The 25398-nt window shown below is 40.6% G+C and overlaps 1 protein-coding gene across 2 annotated transcripts in view; it reads right to left on the reverse strand.

Annotated features, from left to right (window-relative positions):
- Positions 1 to 25398, reverse strand: part of LOC134401619 (DGAT1/2-independent enzyme synthesizing storage lipids-like) — a 225776-nt gene that overhangs the window by 5583 nt on the left and 194795 nt on the right. For both annotated transcript variants that reach the window (XM_063130729.1, XM_063130728.1), the window contains exons 2-6: positions 18827 to 19183; positions 12289 to 12453; positions 11026 to 11219; positions 9051 to 9111; positions 8631 to 8770 (exon numbers count right to left, since the gene is read on the reverse strand). In XM_063130729.1, the coding sequence (XP_062986799.1) occupies positions 8631 to 8770; positions 9051 to 9111; positions 11026 to 11219; positions 12289 to 12453; positions 18827 to 19157 (891 nt within the window). In that variant the 5' untranslated portion in view covers positions 19158 to 19183. The remainder of the gene's footprint in view (positions 1 to 8630; positions 8771 to 9050; positions 9112 to 11025; positions 11220 to 12288; positions 12454 to 18826; positions 19184 to 25398) is intronic.

The raw sequence follows: 25398 nt of genomic DNA on the forward strand, positions 1-25398 counted from the left end.
TTGGCCCCTGCAGCTAGGGAGGAATTGTGTCCTGTAGCAGCTATGCCACCTTTTATTGTGGTTAGGGGTGACTTACCCGGTTTTTTATTTTGCCACAAAGATGGCAAGCCACTCACCAAATACCAGTTTTGGGCAATAGCCAAGAAAGCGCTATCCCGGATTAGTTTAGGCCACGCCCAGTTTGGGACACATTCCTTCAGGATAGGGGCCATTTCTACGGCAGCTGGTTCTGGCCTACACAACGATCGGATCTGGACAATTGGCAGGTGGCGGTCACGGGCTTTTAAGACCTACATGAGAAGGTAATTAGCCCAACAGTTCAAGTTAATAGTTGTTGTTTCTTTGATAGATTTATGGAGGAGACCAGAGCCCATAAGAATATTGATATGCAGCCACAGCATGGTGTTCTGAGCATGCAGCAGGGCATTGGGATCTGCTGTTGGTGCGCAGTTGGGACTTTGCCCAGAAGCATCCGTCCAATGGGTTGGCCAGCGAGGGCTGAGATGGGGCGGTCTGTTCCAGTTGTTGTTTTGTGACAGTGTTGTGGTCAGCCCACCACAGGTGTTGGTTATACACCTGGGGGGGCAATGATTTAGGCCTTCTCAAAGGGAAAGCCCTTATATTGCAGGCCCAGGATGATTTCATGCATATTTGGGAGTGTTGGCCAGATACAAGCATTGTATGGTCCAACATGCTACCTCGGCACCAATGGCGCGAGGAGAGCAAGCCCAGAGGATTAAATAGGGCAGTCAAGAAAGTTAATAGGGAGTTGCGATTGTTCTTACAGGGCAGACCGGGATGGGTTATCCCTCACTCTGACATACTAGTGACCAGACAAAAGCTATACAGGGCAGACGGAGTGCATCATTCCAATGTGGGGATGAAATTTTCCTACATGATCTTCATGTGGGTCTGTGGGACTGCCTCCTGGGGTGGGGGAAGTGGACCTAAGCTGAGGCTTGGTCCTCTTCATTGGCAGGGATGTGCGGGAATTGGATAGTTTAGATAGGGATGGTAAGCACACTGCCACCCATTTTGGGTGATTGGCATATCCAGATGGCCTGCTCCATGGGGCTCTGAGGCTCATGTGTCAGGATATGGTGTGCCTTTGGAGGCCCTCCTATTTCATCTACTTGCTATCGTTATGGCAGCAAGCAGGGGTGAAATAGGGCTGTCTCCCCACACTTTCAAAGTGACAGATAAGGGGGGCGGAGCCTGACGACCATGCAAAGGTGAGCAAAATTTTGCAGCTCCCGGATGGGAGCTGAATGAAGCATGAATAACTAATAGAATTGGCAAGATATTTAAGTAATGTTTATTCTAAATGCTTGAGGAGATTTCTCTGCCAGCGTAGGCTGAGTTTCTGTGTCGCAGAGGCTTGGAAGAGCTATAAATAACTTAGTTTCGCTTTTGAGCTCAGCCGGACTGCGAACAGTGATTTATGGCTACCGGAGAGCAGAGATAGCAATTAAACGCTTTTATCAGCATTTGGAAGAAATATAACAGACTTCTATGTTACTGAGCTAAAGGGAGAGTCTAATTTGAGAATTAAAAAGAATTATAAAGGACTGACTTCCGCTCGGTAACAAGTACGTTGGAGATAAATGCCAAAACGGAAAAATAAACTGAATAATAAAAAACACACTTGGGCCAGGGATAAAGTTCATCCTTCTGATAAATCACATGCACGTTTAAGAAAAGTTACGTCTAGTGACAGTGGAGAGGAGAGTGATCAGGATTTTGATAAACAGACGGGAGAGCTTGCAGACGAGGAAATGGCCGCTAAAGCTGGAAAGAAGCCAGATCCAGCTATGGAAGAGCTTAAAGAGCTATTTAAAGCTAACAGTGAGGCAACACTCAATGAGATGAAGCAGATGAAAGAAGAGGTTTCTAAAAAAATGCAGGAGCTGGCTGTTGCAGTAGCTCAAAGAGAAAGATGTGAAAGAAGTAAAAACAGAAATTAAGCAGCTCTCCAATCAAGTAGTTAAGCATGAAAAACAATTATCTGATCACAATCTGATTTTTGATCAAGTTGAGAAGAGACTGATCCACCTCGAAGACCAGTCTAGACGGGGGAATCTGAGAATTAGGAATTTCCCCAAGATGCAAGGAGAAAACCTGAGGATGGTGATTATGAAATGGTTTAAAGAGTTGATCCCAGACTTCCAGATAACAGAGATGGAGATAGATAGAATCCACCGAGTAGCAGGGAGCAGTTCCAGAGCAACGCCATGAGATATTTTGGTCAAATTTGCTAATTATTAGAAGAAGGAGCAGCTTATGAAGAAATTAAGACCAATAACAACATTGAAATTTCAGGAATCAATAGTCGAAATTTATAATGATTTGTGTCAGCAGACCATCACTTGGAGGAATAGTGTTAAGTTAATCACAGCAAAACTTAAGCGGGAGGGTGTGGCTTACTCCTGGGGTTACCCTGTGTTTTTGAAGTTTATGTGAGATGGGAAACATCATAGAGTAACATTGCTGGAACAAGGACTGGAATTGCTGAGAAGCCTGGGGATGGAGGATGATTCGCTATCCCAGGAGGAAGAAGAAGGAGATGCAATTCCTGGTGCAAGTGGAAAATAAACTTTTTTTAAAAAAAAAATATTAATTAACAACAATAAAGTATGAACAGTTAAAATAGAGGCTCACCGGAAGGGTCAGTGGGTTCCACCTTCCCCCCCTTAGGGCTATAGCTATGGCCGGGGTGTTAGGCCTATGGAGGATTAGAGGGGGGAATAGAAATGGGGGGAGGGGAGGGGGCTGGGGGAGGGGGCTTTGTATTATATGTTAGAAATGTTGTTATTGTTCACTGGGGTGCGTGTAAGGGATCTAAAAGGAAGAAGGGAAAAGGGATATGGATAAAAAAATACGGGTCTCAACACTCAATGTCAAAGGTTTGGGGGCAGTTGTTAAAAGGAAAAGAATAGAGCAGTTACTAAATAAAGAAGGTTCTGATTTTATCTATCTGCAGGAAACACACCAGGGGAAGGACCACGAAAATGAAATCCGATTGAAATGGGCAGTGTTATACGAAAAGTCTTTAGGGACCACAAAAAGAAATGGGGTGGCTATAATAATATCAAAGAGAAGTGGATTTGATATAGAGGAGACACAAAAGGATGAGAAAGGTAGATATATAATGATAAAAGGTTGAATGGAAGGAAATTATTATACATTAATAAATGTTTATGCACCTAATGAGAGACAAAAAGGTTTTTATAAACAATTATTCAAGGAAATAGAAGATTTTAGAAAAGGAAGTGTTATTTTAGGTGGAGATTTTAACATGGTGATGGATAATAGGTTGGACAGGTCTAACCCCACCAGATTGGAAATGAGGAATAATATTACAATATTAAATAAAATAATAAAAGAAAAAGATTATATTGATGGATGGCGGTTGGTTAGAGGTGGGGAGCCTGGCTATTCCTACTATTCTCCAGTTCATAAAACTTATTCTAGAATAGATTACATTTTTGTCTCAAAAGATTTGGCAACTAAGGTATGTAAAATGGAATTAGGGGTAATCAAAGTAACAGACCATGCATTAATTAGTTCAGATTTTACAATTAAAAGAGATTATAGAGAAGCGAAAAGGTGGAAGCTGAACACTAGGATTTTAATATATGACCTGGTTGTGGAGAAAATGCAGAAGGAATTATCAGAAATCTGGGAAATTAATGAAAAGGGAGGAATATCAACAGCAATGGTGTGGGATACAATGAAAGCTGTGACTAGAGGGATATGTATCAGAGAAATGTGTACTTTAAAGAGGCAACAAGCAGCAAATCAAAAAAAATTAGAGGAGGAAATTAAAAAGTTGGAGAAAGAATATTTACAAAGTAGGGATAAACAAATATTAATACAAGTGCAAGCAAAGAAAAAGGAATTAGAAAACTTAAATTTGGAAGAAGTACAGAAAAACTTAATCTATTTGAAAAGAGTTTTTTTTAAAAACAGTAACAGGAACTCTGGAGTGCTTGCGAGACTCACACAAAAAGAAAAATCTAAGAATTCAATTGGAATAATAAAAGATCAGAGGGGGAAGTTATGTTGTACTATGAAAGAGAAAATAAAAGTATTTCAGGAATTTTATCAAGAGTTGTATAAGAGAAGGGAAGTAAATAAGATGAAGATGGATGAATATATAGATAGAAATATAAAGAGGGGTTTGATAAAGGAGGATAGAGATTTAATGGAAAGGGTTATATCACAAAGTGAAATAGAGGAAGCTATTGAGAAATTGAAAGGGGGTAAATCTCCCGGTTTAGATGGGCTGGGACCTGAGTATTATAAAACTTTTTAAAAAATGTTGGTATCAAAATTATTGAGACTATATAATGAAATAATTGGAGGTGAGAGGATACCGCCATCTTGGGATCAATCATTAATTATTTTAATCCCAAAAGCAGATAAGGATTTGACAATCCCTGATTCTTATAGACCTATATCTTTAATAAATCAGGATGCGAATTTTTCATCCATCTTGGCAAGGAGGATGAACACTTTCATAGGGAACTATATTGGAGAGGACCAGTGTGGTTTTATTGCAGGGAGACAAATGCATAATTTAGTTGGAAGAGTTATAAATATGACACAGGAGGTAAAGAAATTAAAAATAAAAGCGGGAATATTAGCGTTGGATATATTTAAGGCGTTTGATTGTGTGAGCTGGCAAGCACTAAAAAGATAATAATAAGAATGGGATTTGGAGATAGATTTAAAGGTATAATAGAACAACTATATTCTCAAAGCACAGCTTCAATTGTAATCAACGGTGGAATTACAGAAAGGATACAACTGGCCAGAGGAACTAGGCAAGGGTGCCCACTCTCGCTGGTTCTATTTGTATTGGTTATGGAATTGTTGGCAAATGTGATAAGAGAGGACGAGATTATAGGAGTAGGCTTGAAAAAGGAATTAAAATTACATATGTTTGCAGACGATACATTGTTAACTGTTAAGGATCCACTAAGGATAATGAGAAGAATTAAACAACATTTGAAAGAGTTTGAAGAAGTTACGGGATTAAGAATAAATTGGGAAAAATCAGAAATGATGACATTTAACTATTTAAAAAAAGAAGTGCAAGACTGGGAAGGAAAGGAAGGGAAAATGAGAGTTAAAGAACAAATTAAATATTTGGGAATTAAAATTGTTAAAGATTTAGAGGATTTAGAAAAGGAGAATTTATATAAGTTGAAGAAAGATATTATAGATAAAATAGAAAAATATAAAAAGTTAAATTTGTCATGGTTTGGCAGAATAGCTTTAGTTAAAATGAAAATTTTATCTAAGCTCAATTTTGTATTTAGAATGTTACCAATTAGAATATCAGAAAAAGAGATAAAAAGTTGGCAGAATATGGTAAATAATTATTGTAATGGAGGCGGGAAAGCGAGAATAAACAAAAAGTGGTGGTACTTAGCACAGAAGAAAGGAGGATTGGGAATCCCCAATATAAAGGTATATTATACAGCCAATAGGTTAAGACACATAGTAGAAGGAATTATAGGAGTAGGGGAACTAGATTGGTTGGAGGATGGAGCAAAAAAAGATAAAGAGTGGCAATTGGAAAATATATTTTTTAGAGAAGATAGTAAAAAAAGCGGAGAAGAAATAGGAAACCCGCTATTGAAAAAGCATTGGGAAATCTGGCGACTATATAAGAAGGAGTTATTTTCGAAAATATCTCCGTTAACACCGGTGATAATGTTAAGGAATTTTCCAGGGAATTTAAAAGAGAGATTGAACAAAATTTTAATAGAGAAAAAAATAATGAGGTTAAAAGATTGGTTAAGAGAGACGAAAAGAGGAAGGGAAATAGAAGAGGTGTTTAAGGGGGAGAATTTAAATTGGTTAAATTGTCGGCAGTTAGAGCAATGGACAAAAAAATGGGTAAGAGATAATGGGGAGTGTAGCAAAATGACAAAATTTGAAGATTTGATTTTTAGGAAACAAATTGAGATAGGAGAAAATAAGAGGATAAAAGGTTTAACAAGTGAAATTTATAGAATATTGGCTGAAAAGGGAGAGATGGGGGAATGAGGAAGATGGTATGGGAAACTGATTTGAGAGTGCAAATAGGGCAGCAGAGTTGGGAGGGAATATGGCGACAAAGAGTGTTGAGAAATATGTCTGTGAGAATAAAAGAAAATTATTACAAAATTGTTTGGAGGTGGTATCTGACCCCGGTGAGATTAAATAGAATAAATAAGACGAATTCAGCAAATTGCTGGAGAGGTTGTGGAGGGAAAGGAACGTATTTACGTATGTGGTGGGAATGCGAATGTGTGCAAAAATTGTGGAAAATGGTGTATATTGAAATAAAAAAAATTGTGGGAATAGAGTTGGAAGAGACACCTATGGTAGCATTGCTATCACTATATGGTACTTTAAAGTGTAATAAAGAGATTAAAGAACTAATAACTAATTTGTTGACAGCAGCAAGGTTAATTATAGCTAGGAACTGGAAGGTGCAGGGAAATTATCATATAGAAGAGTGGTATAAGGAAATTTGGGACATAGCTATAAACGACAAATTGACATGTAATATAAGGTTAAGAAAAGGTATAACAAATGTAAACGAATTTGAGGGAATTTGGAAACAGTTCCTAGAATATGTATTCTCTAAGGGGGGTGGAAAATCACCACCGGAAGAAATTATGAGATTCTGGAAGCAAGAATAGATCCCGGAAGGTGGTGGGGAGCATTTATGTTATGTTATGTGATTATGGAAACTAGATAAGTATAATTTGGAATTATAAGCGATGTATGTTTGTTTATTTTATTTTCTTATGTGGTAATTGTATTATGTAATCAAAAAATATTATTAAAAAAAAACAAAAAAAAACCCAAACCCATCCTGCTTTCAATAGGGCCAAATCTGAAAGAACCGTTTCTCACGAGCAAAAAACAGACACACACCCCTCCACACAAACATTTTACCTCCTTATAAGGCCGAAAACTTGTTCAACTCAACCGGTGTGAATGGGTGATAAAAAAAAAAAAAAGTGACAGATAAGATAGGAGCCGGGGAACCGGCTTCTGTCTTGAAGTGTGGCTTGCCCGTAATAACAGGCCAATGGGCCTGAGACAGAAAATAATTCCCGCACAGTCACATGAAGATCCAGGGAGGGATGCTACTACCAAATTATAAATAAAGAGGCCCAAGTTGAACCCAACCTCTGTGTCTGTGTCTTCTTTACTGCTTCCTCCTCCAACATGCAATAAATATCCCCCAACTTGCAGGACAGCATTTTCATGGAAAAATCCTGCCCTCCTGGTGTGCACTGGTCCCAATCTAAATTAGTGTCATAGAGATTTATACTAGAACAAATAAAAAGAAATCCAGTAGCTCGCTACACATTCCTACATCCCCGCGCCATCTGCAGGAAAAGGATCCAATAGGATTCCTACACATTTATCTAAGGATTTTAGCCTCCACCTCCATACACTCTTTTCTGTGGTATGGTGAGCAAGCACATAGCACTTTGCTCTATTTCTAAGCCACTTTCGGATGGAAGCCCACTGCTCTTGGGGCAGCCTTGCTCTTGTGATCCAGTGGAAAGGACTGTAGCCAGGAATCTTCCTTTCATTTCTTTCCACTTCTATGTGCTTTAGGTCCACTGGGTCAACCCATTCTTCCAGAAGACTTGAGTGACACACTCACTGTCAGAATGGTGGAGCAATAAGTATGAGCCTTCCTTCTATAAGAGGAATTGATGCTGGAAATAGGTGTGAATGTCTCTTAGTACAGCTACTGAGACCGCTTGCCTTTCCTTTCTTTTCCTTTCCTGTTTTTCACTCCCAGTCAGCTTTACGGATCCCACTTGGCCTAGATCCAGTCCTTCTAACTTCTCAGAACCTTTCAAATATGGGCTCACCAAGCATACACACAGCCTAGTGTTTTTTTTACAAAGACCAGGATTCGGTTCAATCACAGAGAGGATTTTTGGAGCTATTATCCCCATATTTCAGACACTATGCATGAAGAGTATCTCATGCTCTGTGCTTTATTAGTGTAACATACCTAGGACTTTTAATCCTATATCAACTGATTGTATTCATTTTTAAATTTATACAACTGCTCTACTATGATTATTGCAACAATCTAATTCTCAGTGATCAGTGATAATGGCACTTTGCTCCTTAATACTTCTGTTTTGAAATAGATCTGCATATGCACGTGCTCACTGGGGACAATGCGATGCAACCAATGTTAAAAGGTTCCTTAACTGTGTGTGTCTATGAATGCGTATGCAGCCATCTGCATGGCTCGTCAGGACACTTATTAACACTCCTCAATATACAGTTCCACATAGTGTACATTCTGCAAGCTTACAGGTCATTGTCAGGCTATTGATGTGGGTTGGGAAGGGTGCCAATTTAACTTTTTATTTAGAAACTTATATACTTCTGTATACCCTACATTCCTACGTGAATATAGAAACTACTACCATTTTTGTGTGATCCGATTTGTTGATTCCAATCTGGTAGACACTAAACAATTTGAATTCACTTTTGGTATGTATGATTAATGTATCACATATTGCTAGATATTAACTACAATACTCATATAGCCTCCTCTTTATGGTTTCCATGTATCTTAGAGCACTTACTTTTTCAGCTAGTTCTTCAGCACTTAGATTTGGATTGTATGGAATTGGTTGTCCAATATGTGTCCTCAATTTGACTGGAAATAATCCATATGCTGGAAAGAGTATGGAACGAGTTCGTTCATAGAGCCATCTCATTGGAGCTGCATATGAAATTAAGGTTGGGATGAAATATTGAGAGACTTCAGAGAGAGCTCATGAACTTAGCTTAGCAACTGTTTAATCAATTACCAGAATAGATATGAAAGCATGCAAAATTGTATGTACATAACTTGATTTAAATAATACCTACCGCTTGATCTTCTGCTATTTTTACTTGGATGTTATGTCCCACTGAATTCAACAGTGCTTACTCCTAACTAAGAGTGCATGAGTATATTATCTGAGAAACACATTCCAAAGAAAGTATGAAGTTTAACTTACCTGTATTTCCATATATCCTATATCCTTCTCGGTTATTTTGTGTAAATAAAGGAATGATGGGCTAAAAGAGATCCAAAGATAGATAGTATCGGAACATTTCTTTTTGCATCAGCCCATGTAGATTAGTTTGTCACAAAAAATATGCTCCCAAAGTCTTTGCATCTTGCCAGACTCCTGCACCAACCTGTGTGATAGGCTACCTTTCAAAGAGTTATCCACAAAATAGCTATTGCTCTTTCACTTTTCTCCCATAAATTGCTCCGCTCTCCTAAGCTAACATTTTTATAAAGAAGCAATTTGAATATTGTGATATCTTTGAATCAGTTTGATTCTAACAAAGCATTACAAAAGCATTTGTAGAAATATGTTGACTTCTCAATGACCTAGGAACCTGCTTTGTGAAAAATGAAATTTTCCAAGCTAAGCTCACGAAAAGCAAGGTTTCTAAGCCAAAGGGCGGGGGGAGAAATGCTTCAGATAAGAAAGTTCACTACACTACTGTACACATGTCTGTTTACTTGTAGTTATGATGCAAAGAAATGAACATAAAATATAGTAAAAAGTAAACAGGGCCTACAAAAGAGGACAGAGCGTTATCCTGCTTTGAAGGGAAGTGTGGCACAGAAAAGCTGACCAGATAGGAAGGAAATTTGCTGATCAAGTCATTAAGCCAACTCTTTATTGCTTGAATATAAAATTGATTCCCTCATGGCAGAGAAGTTATTGAGATTAGCAGTTTGTTTAGAGAGGTAGATTGTAAGGGTTTTGACATTAGTAGCATTATTAGTAGCACTAAATTGGCATATTAACAAAAGTTAATACAGGAGTTGAAGACTTCATAATCTGGACACCCAATAAATTTCCATGAATGAGGCAGGGGGTGGCACTATAAAAGCCCCATCTGGAAGCAGTCTACAAATAATCTCATTGTCTGCTTCTTCCTTAGTACCAAAATAGGCAAGATTTTGAATTCAACATGCAAGTTCAGAAAAATGCAAATATCAGTGGATGTGAGTGGACTGATAATTGTTCCATTTGCAGCAGGTTTGGATGAGGCATTTAACCCTCCCCTCTCCTCCTGTGGTGCTGAGGAAAATCCCTCCTCTGAAGCTGCCTTTTACCCTACTACTAGTGGGGGATTTTCTCCTGACACAAATTACAGTCCTGAATATTTGGATGTGGAAGAAACTAAGTAAAAGCCATTATCTTCACCAAAATATCATTATTAGCTCTCTCAAATTTGGTCAGGCCATAGGTGGTACATTGCAGTGCCCATAAAAAACCATAAAGTGCTTTTTATACTGTATTTTGTATTTGTGTTTTTAGACTGTTGGTTGTTTTATTATGGATTTAATTTTTGTGAACCACTCAGAGAGCTTCGGCTGTTGGGCAGTATAAAAATGTAATAAATTGATTAATAAATGAAGTGTCAAATCAGTATTTCCATACACTTCTTTATACACCACTTCCCCAGATGTCAGATGTAACATTGCCATTTTCTATTTGAAGATTAGATAGATAGATAGATAGATAGATAGATAGATAGATAGATAGATATTCCATCTTGGTGCTGTCTTGGTGCTATCTTTCTGGGATTTTATAAAGAAGGAATTAATCTCTGGCTACTTCCACACACAATAGCTAAAGGTCAGTGTTAGGATAATTTACCAAATATTCAAACATTTTAAAATGCATAACTATGTTGAGTTGTCTCTATGGTTACCTCTGTAAAGGTGTTCTAAGCAATTTGACACATAGAAAATTTGAATGAGAACATTTACAATTTGGCTCTGCATGTGGCCAGATAGTACATATAGTCATCTTGCCTTATGGTGGCATGTGCCTTATGATGGGTTTACAAGTAGCTAGGGAATAAATTTATTACATCCAATTGAAGTATGGTATCCAGAAGAAGAAAAAAGCCGGTTTGGACAACACATGGGAGATAATGGGAAAATCACAGGCAACCCCTCACCACTTTTGCATCTATGGCTACTTGAGCAAATCCTTTACGTTTTCCCCACAGAAGTTTATAATTCTTATCTCCATAGTTTTGCTCTCGAAGTCCTCCAGGCGCAAGACCCAATAGATTCCCTTTCTTCAGAATTTCCACACATTCTTCTCTTGTGGGATTGCCGCAGCGACCAAGCTGAAGGTACAACTTTAATCCTGAAAAAATGGGGCTAAGAGATAATGACTATATTTCTGCTTAAAATAGAAAACAGAATGCATTTCATATTTCCTGCATGACAACACACACACACACACACACCGACAACAACAACAGCAGAGTCAGGCCATTTTTGAGTCACTTTGGGAATTTTGAGAGAGTGTCATGGGTGCTCTCACAAAAATGGCTGCTATGAGGTGGACGTGCTTGCCTTGTCACAAAATGCTTGCAATGGTGGGTTGGCCAGTCACAAAGCACCCATTTCCCAGATGTTTAACTGGAAGACTGAAAAAAGTAACTTGCCCAATAACTTAATTCCAAGGCAGAGGTGTGGTCTGGGCTCCAAAACACCAAATAGCTCTTTTCAGCATAGATAAAGATATTGGAGGGAAGCCTTGCTTTGAACATGCCAGCCTTCTGGTTTAATTAAGAATAAATAAATCTTAAAGCATGGCAGGTACCAAGCAAGGAATGCATGGTAAATTGGTGCCTATGGGCTCCATTTGGAGACTCCAGGATTATACTGTTAGCTTCACCCTACCCGGTGCCTGTTTACACTTCCCTGCCTGTTTGCATTCTCCTTCCCTCTTTATTGTTTACTACAACTTATTAGATTGTAAGCCTATGCGGCAGGGTCTTGCTATTTACTGTGTTATCTGTACAGCACCATGTACATTGATGGTGCTATATAAATAAATAAATAATAATAATAATAATAGTCTCACTGTCTGAGCTCACAGAGGTGCTCTTAGATTTTGTGTGGAGGACTTCAGGTTTGTAGTCCTGGGTGACTTCAATGTCGCTTCCTGGTTATATTATCCCCCCTCTCAATAGAGCCTACCATGCTCCTTGGTTTACTGGAGAGTTGGAGCTACTTAGTGGCTAGAGAGATGGCTTGAACACAGGGTAGAGAACTCTGCATGAATCTGAACAAGTGCAAGACCTCATTTTTCATCTATAATGTGGTAATGATGGTGACCAAGAAGCAATATCTCACCACTATCACATCTGCAGTTCCTTCTAGCATAGTTTTTCTATGTAATCTAAAGTTCCAAGATTTGTGTTTACCTGGTAGAAGAGACAGGAAATTATCTATCACAGAATAAGGGAATCTTCCTGTGACTCTATAGATCCTCAATACAAAAAGATAATAATCAATCGGAATGGATCCATGGTAATAAACAAGAAGCGCTGGTCCTTTGGGTAGGTTTTCTATTCCGCAAACCTCATAACCTGTAAATGATACAACAGGACTTCAGCATTGTTTCATGTATTTGCAGATGACATAAATATCTGTATCCTTACTGGAAGCAAAGAGGATAGTCTACGGAAGGTCAAATAGCAAAATACAATACCTGTAATATGAACTTTAAAATGTTAAAGGATCAAAAGTTCTGTTTTTAAGCTAAAGTTAAGTTGTGAATGAATTGTGATATCTAAATTTATAATTGCTTTGCTAAAAAAACCTATAGTGGTGAAATGATATCCTCAGCCATGTTTACAATGGAACAAGCAAGAATGACTTGTGAAAATGCTGAGAATTAAAGTAAATAATCAGTTTGTATACTGCCAGGTTTTAAAATGTGTTTCTGATAGGGGGAGAAAGAGTATGTAGTAGGGATGTGCTCCACTCCGATTAGAACCAGAGAATCAGAAGCGAATTGGCCTGCTCCGCCTTGCCCAGAAGCAGAGTAGAAGTGGACCGCGGACCTTTAGAAACACAGCGAAGAGAAGCTGCCATAGGCGGAGCGCTTCTCTTTTCGCAGAGCGCTCCGCCCGCCATTTTGGAAAATTACGCCCATAGGATTGCATTGCGGAAAAGAATAGGGGATAACTGTGTTGTTTTTAAAGCTATCTTTCTGAAAGTGGGTGTGCTTAGAGAGTCGTGGCTGGGGGTAATTTTGAGCCTACTCTCAGCTCTCTGCATGGTGCAGTTCGCTTGCTATAATTTTTTTAAAAAGCAGGTTAAAAAAAGCAGGAGAGGTACCTTTTTGAAGTGCTGAGAGGCAGAATCATGATCACATGATCCCAAAGTTGGAGGAGGGGATAGGCAAAACGGGATACTAGTAACTTGGAATACTGGGAAACTTCTCTTTCTTAGTCTGAACGGACTTTTCCCAGTGTTTTTTAAAACAGTAGCCCCACCAAATGCACAAACACAACCTGAAATCATATACTAAGCAAATAAATAACAGATAGGAAACACAGCACTGCTACCCACCCTAACCTTGTTGAACAACTGAATAGATGTGGTGCAAGGGGATAAGGTCTCCTAGGGCATGTGGACGTGCCCAGTGCACACACACTGTGTCCTGCCCTTGGAGGGTCATCAGAGTCCTCCAAAGAGTAACCAGTGGAGAGAGACTAATGCCTATCATGAGTTGAAGTGTTAGTTTGCTTCTTAAAGACTGGTCCCTAGACAGGGCCAGTCAAATTGGCATATCCACTTTCCTCTTACTGGTAAAAGACAGATATAGCCTTTTTTTAAAAATACTTCCTGTTGTTTATTCAGCAACACTGCTGCTTTTAATTCTACCTCTCCTTTGTTTATTTATTTATTTATTTATTTCATTTTATATTTACACCCCATAGCCCAAGCTCTCCTGGCTTTTCCTCTTCAGTGAGGTCAGACAGGCTTTCATTGTGGTTCAACTCCTTGTTGTTGTTGTTGTTGTTGTTGTTGTTGCTATTAATATTAATTAGTACTGCTATTAACATTATTATTTTGTTGTTTAGTAATGGCTGTGATCGCAGTGCAGTCAATCAACTCTGAAGCAAGGATCACAAAGCTTTACTCTTATCCTCCTAGCCTCCTAGTTATGGGATGCAAAAGAAAAGGCATCTCTCTGTGCTGCTCCCGCCTCACAGGGATGGTTTGCATTACTGGCTTTGAAACTATCCTTGGCTCACTTCCTTGTGCCCCCAGAAATGTCTGCTGCCTGCCTGCCTGCCTTACCCCACCCAGGGTGCTACTGTGGTGGGGCATCTGCCGGGACTGACTCCTCCATACTAGATCTATGGCATATCTCTGTCTGGCTCTCTGCCCGCCTGTCCTCCTCCTCCTCTGTGACTGCCTCGCAGGGATGGTTTGCACTTTGCAATGCATGACTTTACTGCTGGCTTTGAAACAAACCATCCTTGCCGCACTTCCTTATGCCCCCAGTAATGTCTGCTGCCTGCCTGCCTTCCCTCCCTCCTCCCCTGCCCGCCTCGCAGGGATGGTTTGTGTGTGTCTTGCTTTGACTCAGGGGATAAGTCCTTCCTGCGCTCACTTAGACTTTTTGAAGTTCCAAATAAAATTTTCAAGTGTGGAAGTAGATTCATATAGTTTTATCTCTACTCCCCAATTCATGGCATGTTGGGATTTCCTTTGAAATGGCCTCATTGAGCTGTCTGCAGCTTTAAATCCCTGAGATACAGGGGTGTCCGATTTTCAAAAATTCCCCCAAAATCAGGGGATAATGGGATTTGCTTGAGTCTTGGCATGCATGTGTATCCATGGATAAGCTATCATGGTGCCAAGTTTGCGGTTTCTAACTTGAAAATGGACGGAGATATTGAAAGGGGTGTGAATTGGGGTTATGGGTTAGATGTTAAAGCCCCGCCAAAAATCAGGGGATGATGGGATTTGCTTGAAACTTGCCATAAATGTGGATCTACATGGCATCTGTGAGGGTGCCTGCTTCCAAGATTTTATCTTTTAAAATGTCAGAGTAAATCCCATGTCTGAAAATGGGGTGTCCGGTTTTCAAAAACTCCCCGAAAATCAGGGGATGCTTGGATTTGCTTGAGTCTTGGCATGCATATGTATATGTCCATGAGGTGTCATGGTGCCAAACTTGAGATTTCTAACTTTAAAAGAAAAAAGTTGTAGACTTTTTTGGATTTCAATGCAAGCCTATGGGGGGAAAAGCGGAGCTCCGATCCGGATCCGGAAATTCGCAGCGGAGCGGAGAGGACTATAGGCGGAGTGGAGCGGAGCGGACCAATCCGCAATTTGCCGATCTGGAAGATAAGCGGATCGGGGGGTCCATGCACAATGCTAGTATGTAGTAGAAATGTTGAAGGCTAAAATGGAATAAGTGCTGCTGAACTGACCCCATTCAGCAATGTTTGCCTTGAGACTTCTGCCCAGTGATCCAGCATGGTCAGATGCTGGACATTGTAGCCATATGAGGGTCCCTGAATCTTATTCTAGGCTGTACATGCACTATTCTGATTTTCCTCTTCTGGATGATTCAGTTGCTAAAACAGTAGTGGTGTTTTATGGCTTTGCACAGGATGTACACAGCTTGCCCTTCTGCCTTTTATTCTGAGGGGTGTTCCTGCTATTCATGTTTGGGGTCTGAAAGTAGTGCAGTGAGGAAATGTTAGGCTCTGAATCTATTGCTCTTATGCCTTCCTGCTATATGTTAATTTCAATTCACTTACTTCTGAATGTGCTACGGAAGCGTCCCACTTCAGTGTTTTTATTTCCTCTCATTTTTATTTGTGAGATGTCAATGACTGCAACATGTCCATGGCAACTTCATTTAAAGAATGAAAGTTAGGAACAGCAACAATTATGTACTTTAGCTTAATGCTGCTTAATGCTCCCTCTGCGTTTTAGACAGCTGTAAAGACTAATCTCTTCTGGCAGGTCTACTCAGATGAATTTTAAACCTAAGAATTTTAAGATGCTGAGACTGTTATTTTAATATTGTATTGGGTTCATATCCTTTTAAAACTAATTTTATGTATTATATTTTATTTAGTGTTGTTCCCCATCTTGATTCAGAGGGAGAGGCTGGTAATAAATTTATTATTATTATTATTATTATTATTATTATTATTATTATTATTAGTGCTCTTTCCAAAAGTGCAGTGGGACTAGAAATGTCCATATACTCATGTTTTCTCCAGAGCCAAAGTTTCTCTTTTTCGGCATACCCCTATGGTTCATTTAAGTGACAAACTATGGTAACACTATTGAATAGTTAAATATTCATACTTTATATTTTGGCCTAGAGTTAGATTTCATCTCATTGGCCTTTTTTATTCTGCTTTTCAGTTTCAGAAATGTTCTCTACACAGTCAGCAATAAAGGAGCTATTTATTTATTTGACTGTAATAAGAAAAGAAGAGTTTGTTCCTTCTGAAGCCATAATGATAGTGAATAGATTAGAGTCAAGTGCTTCAAGGGCATAGTGAAGACATAACATAGAATGGTCTGGAAAAATAGCTACCCACAATTCTCCTTTATTCTTCTAAAGCACCCACTATAGCCACAAATAGATAGAGAGCAGATGGAGACAGAGTCCTGTGGGAATCATACCAATGTTGTGCCTGCTACACAGCTTTTATGTCTGATTTTCACTTCATGTTGTGAACTGCAGCATGATGCCTCTTCAGGATTTGGGGGCAGACAAATCTACCCAGCAACTAGTAAAAATGGTCTGTAATTTCCAACAAGTGCTGTCATTTCCACCAAGAATGAATCCATAAATATGGTTAGAGTACTCTCCATCAGCTAATGCAGTATTCTGCTACATCTATTGAAACTTTCTAACAGACAGATCCAAACAAAATGCCTCTATGAGGACTAGAAGAAAGCATTTGATAAATCAAGAGGGTTTCACAAACATGCTACATCTTAGGTCCACATTTAACAATATCCATGTGGCATGGAATAAAAGGGCATCTCTCAGTTGCAACCTCTCTGTCTGCTTTAGTTGATTCTTCAGCACTTGATAACAAGAGATATTATTTTAAAACAATTGTTGATGTTATTCAATTCATAGTCATCATCAGCTAGTAATGTGGGGGACATATTGTCTGAAGAAAAAGAAAAGCAGCTTAAATAACTTCATGGTGGAAAACTGGCCAAATTTAGGAAGAAGATGTTTAAAACTGCAAATTACAAGTTTTCAGAAATGCAGAATGAATTTGTAGGCATCATGGCACAAGTTGTTGGAGAAGACATAGTACAAAATACAGCATACTTCAGGTGCTCCAGGGTACATCCCCCTAGAATGTGCTACTAGAGACAAGAGCAATTGTGAAAATGTTGTATTAGAAATCTGATACCTGAAAACAGCAAGGTTTGTGAATCTGTTTTTTATAGTAAACACATGGATGCTGCATCCTTTATAAAACTGATAATGAAGGTGTTTGAAGAAGAAAATCTGGGCCCATCTAAGTTTTAATCCAATCTTATTGCGATGGGGCATGCTGTCTGAGTGGCAGAAAAGACAGAGTGCACGTCCTAATTCAAAAGGAACTTCAGAGAAAAAGTCTCTATTATTACTGCAGGAATCACTTTCTCTAGATGGATATTGTAAAAGCTATGGACAATATCAAATCTTTCAAGCAATATTTTCACCAATGCTTCATGCATTTTTTAAGCATGGAAAGGTTTGTAAATTTGTGTGAAGGTCAAAGCCTGCCTGCCTTTTGGAATAACATTGGTGACTGGAAAACTACCAGAGTTGTTTGGGCTAATTACAAATGCAGCATTTATGGTGGTTGTTACTGTTTTTAAAAGGTGAAAACTGGAAAATTTAATAGAGAAATGAAGGACTACTTGTTCTCATGAAAAACTACAAATTCTGTTTCTCTTTAGTGTTTGTGGAGAAAGTTCTAGAGATCCTAGAATCCGCAGATGAGCTCCTGCAAGCCCATGAAGCAAGACTGAAGGAATCTGAGCCATTAGCAGTTCAGTAGTGCAAACAATCCAAAACCTTCACAACAATGATACTTTCCATAATGTCCTTCAAAACAATGATACTTTCCATACAGTCCTTCAAGACGCTAGGAAACTGCAGGTGATCAACAATGAAGAAGAAACTCAACCCAATAGGCTAAAGAAGAAAAGTGCAATCCCAAAAGAGTATTATGTCCCTAAAATGCTAGTGAAAAGGTGAGACAAACTGAATAATTGGTAAGAATATATTTTGAAGTCATTGATGTTGTACTTGATGAATTGAAGATGAGAGTTTATGAAAATGATGAAAAAATCCATGCAGGGGCATCTGTAGATGACTTGAAATTTGATCCATTTGGTTGTCTAGGGATCACAGTCCTGACTAAAGAAGAGTTTTCTGTGGCCAAAAAGGTCATAGAAAAACAGAGCAACCTAAATATTTTTCAAAAAAAACTACTGAAACAAGTGGCCTTTGCAGATACATATCAACTTTTGGTTTTTCATGCAGTATGAAAAGAAAATCTGATAAACTTTTACAGTTCTTAATTATAGGAAAAATTGAAAGATAGAACTTAGGTGCTATGCAAATTTTGTATCTCTGCCTAGGTGTAGTGTGAATCCACCATTCAGAAAGCTTTCTTCTATGTTTTCCTATGATTTTTATAGCTTTTGTAACTATTTGGCTCCCCACCTAACAAGGCTGATGGTTGTGTTCAAGACAGAACGCACAGTGTTCTTCACCATAGTGTTCAACTGAGGTTGGGTTACATAACATTCTCAGCTCATGATCAAATCACATTCAATGGACCATTGCAGCAAACTAAGAGGATAGTGGAATTCCCCCTCTAAAATGAAGAGATACTGCACCAGAAGAACTATTTGAAATTCATCTCTGTAGATCTTAAGTGAGAAAATCATGCTTACCATGCAAAATCTTTCCTGCAATATCCGACAGAAATGCAAATCTTTGCTTTATCTTGTCCCATTTTTCATTAGTAATATCTTCTGGTAACTTGTAAAAATTTTTACTGATGGCATAAAATGCACTACCACAATAAACTATAAAGAACAGTACTGCAAAGGGATAATACAATATTATCAGTATCACTGACATTATCAATGGGTATGCCAGATAGTTTCGATAATCTTCCAAAATGTAAGTTAGCCAAGCCAGAGGTTCTTGTCCTAAAGTATAGTTGGTATTTTCTGCTGTCATCTTTGGAATAAAGGACAAACAAAATACAATTCTATCCATGAACACACAGTTTCTTCACTTTTTCCCTGGAAAAAAAGAGAACACAGAATTAATAGACTTACACTACATTTCTAACCAAAAGATCCACCAGTTGGAATGTGTAAGGAATGGTGAGTTGTCTGAGGATGAGGACTCTGGGGATGAGCAGCCACAGGCGGGACCCAGTACCAGCTTGGCTGATCAACAGCCAGCAGAGGCCTCATCCAGTGCAGACTTAGAAGAGGAGCAAACAGACTTGTTACACGTGCCCTCGTTCAAACAGCAAAGGGCAGAGAAGGAGGCGTTACGTCGATCTAAGCGGATTGCTAATAAACGCCAGCTGAACAAGGAACAGCTGTGAGGCTGAGCTGGTGTATTTAGATAGCAGTCCGCAGACCAGGAAATTGTCAGAGCTTATCTGGTTTGCCTGGGAGAAGCTCTGGACCGTGTACCCGTGACCGTGCTGTGTTCCTGTTGTATCGTTTTGGACTCTGGACTTCTTGGACCTCGTGACTCTCTCCTGCCCTTTGGAATCTGGACTGGCTTATGGATTTTCGTGACTCTCTCGTACCCTCACTGACATCTGGAATGCTTTATGGACTGCCTTTGTGTTTTGCGTAAGCAACCAGCAATTGCTCTATGTATTTCTGTTTCAGCTGTGTGACCAATACACCTTATTAGTTACTTCTTTAATTGCTGTGTTTGCTGTTTCTTGGCGTGCTTCCCAGTCTGGGCACTCTGCCCAAAGAGATAAGCAAAAGTGGCTGGTTTCAGACCGGCTTCTTCAGGACAGAATGGTTTGGATGGGGCAAAGCCCCCCCACCCCATATGGTGAAATGTCTGCTAGTGGAATTTCCAAAAAGGGGTGTGTGGCAAAAGTGTGGCTTCGGTGATTAAATGTACACCTCATCCAAAGACACCCCACTTCAAAGATGTAAAGATACATGAGGTCAAAGAATGGTGTTATTAAATTCTCTACTATTAAGTTCATTGGGAAATTCAGAAAAAACTACCATGTAAATCTGTGGTGTAGTGGTGAGGGTGTTGGCTGGGAGTTGGGCAATTTAGTTTATTGTCCCTTTTTCCACATGAAGATTCACTGGTGACTTTGAGCCAGTCACAGACTTTCAGCCCAACTTACCCCACTGGGTTGTTATTGTGATGCTAAAATGGAGAGGAGGAAGATTATGTACATTACCTTGATTCTCTTAGAGGGAAAAAGGTGGGATGTAAATGAGATAAATAAATAAATAAATAAATAAATAAATAAATAAATAAATAATCTGGACCTAATCACAACATGACACCACCAGTATATAAAAACCACACTGGCTGACAGTAACTCAGATGACGGGTCACATGGTGAGAGGCAATATCACTCTGGCCCTCATGCCTCAAATATCTTAGAGTTCATGAGGGGTATCCTTTCTGATGGGAGCCTATTGAAGAAAGGGCCCTTGGAACAAGAAAGGGGAGCACTGTTTTATTAAAAATGCAGAATTGCCAAAAGAAAAAGAAAATCCCTCTTCACTGCACAAGTGAGTGATTATCCATTCTGCTAACACCTTTTCTGTTAAGAATCCCTACAGGCTAATCCCACCAGAACTGCAGCCATAAACACCAACTGTCCATTCTCAGAAGTGGGACCCTCAGCACCTAACCTAGTAACATCGGAGGTGGGAGATCTGGCTGTAGCGAATGCTGGTTTGCTAATGTCGGCCACAGACCAAGGGAATCAGAAACTGATCTTGGGAGCATGTCAGTTTTCTTGAGAATGCTTCGCAGATGGGTATTGACATGGAGAAAGGTGCCATTGCAGCTGTTTTCCTCTTGTTACTGAGTAATCTGTCTCTCTTCTTGGCATGTCGGGGTGTTGATGGCAAAAATCGTTAACAACATAATGATGATGCTTATATGGGTCCCGTCTTCTGCTGTCATAATAACAGTCAGGCCGTGGTTCGTAGTCATAGTATGATGATTGGTAAGAAGAACATTCCCAACCTGACCCCCTATCCCAGTCAAAGGGAGATCTGGAGCGGTTATGAAACTGAGGCTGCTGATCATAATTTCTGCTTGGCGTGGCCGAGAACATCAATTGTGGTGAACGTCTATGATATCGACTTGGTTTGCCAAGAAGGCGAACATGGTCGGTGCGGTGATAAATCTCTGATCTCTCCCTCCAAAGTAGAAGTGGGGGGGATGGAGATCTGGTTCAGTAATACTTTGCACTGCCGGTATAGGCGTGTGTAATAATGGTGGGGGCGACGGTATGCCCAAAGGAATCTGCTGATGTCGATGGGTTTTTGGTTGGCATCTGAGTCAGTACTGAACCATCCGTGTTGAGCAAATCTGAGGCCAATGGCCTCTGTGGTGACCAAGAAGGTTCCATCTGAGACGACGGGGTCTTGGCAACCTTCTTTGAGCTTTTCTTTTTCCTCTTTTGGTCATCCAGAAATGCCTTATTCATTGATTTTTTAGACTTAGTCTTTGTTGATATATTCTTAGCTAAGCTAATGGTCACAGCTCGAGATGGTGAAGCGGCCTGCGTATAAGGTCCTGCCTCTTGTAATAGTGGTGAAGGTGGAGAAGTATTCTCCGGAGATTGAGTAGGTTCAACTGAGGCATCAACTGCTTGCAAAGTTTTAGTCCACATCATGGATTTCTTTAGTTGTTCATTTATTATTTATTATTGAGCCTCATGTGGCACAGGGGCCTCATGTGGCGCAGAGTGGTAAGCGGCAGTTACTGCAGATGAAACTCTTCTCACGGCCTGAGTTTGATCCCAGCAGAAGCGGGTTCTCAGGCCGCCGGCTCAGGTCGACTCAGCCTTCCATCCTTCCGAAGTCGGTAAAATGAGTACCCAGCTAGCTGGGGGAAAGGTAACTGCAACTGGGGAAGGCAATGGCAAACCACCCCGCAAAAAAGTCTGCCAAGAAAACGTCAGCAAAAGCAGGTGTCCCTGTAGGAGTCAGCAATGACACAAGTGCTTGCACAAGAGGTTCCTTTCCTTTTCCTTATTTATTACATTTATATAGTCTATCCGAGTGATGTCGCCGAGTTTGCAGCACTTTTCCATGATATGGCCCTTGCCCAAACACAACAAACAAAGGGAGTGGCCATCTGAGGGTGGGAGTTTGTTTCCACACCTCATACACTTACGAAAAGGTGCCCTCAAGGCCATACACTTCTCAATGATGGTCTGCGCAGGCTCAGAGCCCATGTATGATGCACAGAGACCATGAAGGAGAACTCTATATATGTCGATGGAGGCATTCCCCACCTTCTTCTTTGTTCACAAAATCAATGAATTTCCTCCATACCCCTTCAAATTTGTCTTCGCTTAGTTGTCCTCACACTTTCCTCAATTTTGGGGTCAATTTTTTCTAAAAGTGCAATCTGCTATACCCTTTGGTACCAATTATCAATATGGAGCCCTTGGCCACCTTTCCAATGCTTAGCTATCAACCATCTAGCTCCCAATAGTAGACGGCTTATTTATTCCTTATTTAACAACTTACTGTCAAATCCTCTGTACAAATTTAACATCTAGGTGAGAAGATGGCTGATCCCATTGTCCTAAGAATTTGGATTCCTAGGTCCGTTTCCCAGACCATCTTAAGTGAATAATTTGTACTGACTTCCCGAGTCATTATCCACTTATAAAAATTGGAGGCCAAGACTTTTGTTGCTCCATTATATCCCACCTTCTCTCGTTCAAACGCTGTTCAATTCCTAGTGGCTGCCGCAGTTTGTATTTCTGGCTGAGAAAGAAAGGTGCATGTTTGTGCAATTCTCATCCACTGTCCTTTGTCCTCACCTAATTTTTCTACCAATTGTTCCTGCTTAATCAATTGCCCATTTTTAAAACAACTCCATAACATTATAAGGTCCCTTGGATTTCCACTTAACTCTTTCCCTTGCTGTTAGTCTACCTTCTAACACTGGGTTAATTTAATTGCTTCTGCCAATGTTGTAGTTGGGGGGTGGGGGTTGGAATCCAAACTGGCAATGTTTGAAATAGAAATAAAGTTAAATAAAGATATCAGAGTTAATGGTGAGAGCATTGGTGATAATGTTTCCATCCACACTATCCAAGCTTTCAATGTAGTTAATGTAAAAGGATTCTGCAACTGCTCTACTCATCTAAATTTATGTTTCCAATATGGCCAAGAACTAGCAGAGGTTCCCACTAGGCATGTGCTCCGCTCCGATTAGGAGCGGAGAAGCAGTAGCGGATTGGCCTGCTCCGCCTTACCCAGAGGCGGAGTAGAAGCGGGCCGCGGACCCCTAGAAGCAAGGCGAAGAGAAGCGGCCATTTTTCAGAGCTCCTAGTTCAGGTGGAGCGCTCCAGTCGCCATCTTGAAAACATTTCGCCCATAGGATTGCATTGCGGCAAATAATCGCGGATAACTACGTTGTTTTTGAAGCTATCGTTCTGGAAATTCTTGTGCACAGAGAGTCATGGATGGGGGTCATTTTGAGACTACTCTCACCTCTCTGCGTCGTGCGGGTCACGTGCTAGAATTTTTTAAAAATCGGGTCAACAGCGCGGCTCAAACGGTGATTTTCGGCTTTTCGCCCATAGGATTGCATTGCGGGAAAGAATCGGGGATAACTGGGGGAGATAACTGGCTATTGTTTTGAAAATTCTTGTGCTTAGACAGTCGTGGATGGGGGTCATTTTGAGACTACTCTCAACTTTCTTCGTCCTGTGGTTCATGTCCAATATTTTTTTGAAAATCGGGGTTTGGGTTTTTTTTTTTTTTTTTTTGAAACGATGACAGGCACATTCAACTCCCAATCCTGATGAGAATTGATCACCTCATGAACCATCATCCTCCAATCCCAGCGTTGGAGGGGGGACTAAGGCAGACCCACCCTGAGAGCTTTCTGCTTTGTGTCTCTTTGTGGGTTGGCGTTCGTGGAGGGAAGACTTAGTTAGTTAGTGCTGCTGGCTGCTGTGTGTTTGTTTGGACTTTGGAGATAGATTAGGATTTTGCTTGGCGCGTGTGTGTGTGTTTGTTTGCTTCTTTCTGACTTATAGCTTAGTTTGCTATAAGCTACTTCTTTGCTACTTCTCTGTGTAACTTGGACTGTGAGTGTGCTGCTTTTGTGAAGTGCAACAGGCAGCCACAGATTGAGCATTTTGTGGAAAGCATACACACACTTCTTGTCCCATTTCCCTACATTTAAACATATTATTATATTCTTTTACATATTCTTAGTAGTATTAATATTTTATTCTTCTTATACATATTATTAGTAGTATTAATATTTTATTAGTCATCATGAGAAGAGGGAGCAGGCGTGCTGAAAGCAGCAAGGCTCAGGCTGGCACCAGTAAGCAGGCAGGTGGCAAGAGGCAGGTGGCAGCAAGAGGCAGGTTGCAAGAGGCAGGTGGCAGCAGTGCCATTAGAGGAGGAGGAGGAGTATCTCCTTCATTATCTTTTGAGCCCATGAGCCTGCTGATGGACCTAGACGAGGTCCTCAGCACAGTGGAGGGGGTGGAGGAGGAGGCGGTGGTCCTCCAGGATGTGGGGGCTGAGGAGGAGCAGCAACAGGCCGAGGCTCTCTCCCCAGTCTCATCCCACACCTCTTCCGCTGCAACCCCTGTTTCTGTGGCAACACCAGAGAGCTCAGGCGGGCAATTGGTGGTGTCACCATGGAAACGAAAGACAAGCATCGTGTGGGACCACTTTGAGTTGGGAGCGGATCCCCGCTTTGCTGTCTGTCGCCACTGCAAACTCAGCCTAAGCAGGGGTTCATCTACAGGGCATTATGGAACCAGCAGCATGAAGATGCATCTTCAGAGGAAGCACCAGTCGGTCTTGCTGGGGAAAGAGGCGGGCAAGGCGACTGGTTCCAGGGGAAAGCCGAAGGCTGCTGCTGGCACTGCCACTCTAAGCTCTCCATCTCCCATCCCCACAAGGGTTAGGCAGGCAACCCTGCAGGACATGGGGTGGGGGAAGTATGGACCCACAAGATGGAATTTTCCAGCGCCTACCCAGGGTGCTAATGTGGTGGGGCATCTGCCGGGACTGACTCCTCCCCAATACTAGATCTATGACATGTCACTCTGCCTGCCCCTCTGCTAGCCTGTCCTCCTCGGTGACCGACTCACTGGGATGGTTTGCATTTGCAATGCGTGACTAACTGCAGTGCTGGCTTAGAAACCAGCCATCCTTGCCTCACTTCCTTGTGCCCCCAGAAATGCCCGCAGCCTGCCTGCCTGCCTGCCTGCCTGTCTGCCCGCCTCCCCCGG

This window comes from Elgaria multicarinata, chromosome 7 (genome assembly GCF_023053635.1).
Source record: "Elgaria multicarinata webbii isolate HBS135686 ecotype San Diego chromosome 7, rElgMul1.1.pri, whole genome shotgun sequence".
NCBI classification, from domain to species: Eukaryota; Metazoa; Chordata; class Lepidosauria; order Squamata; family Anguidae; genus Elgaria; species Elgaria multicarinata.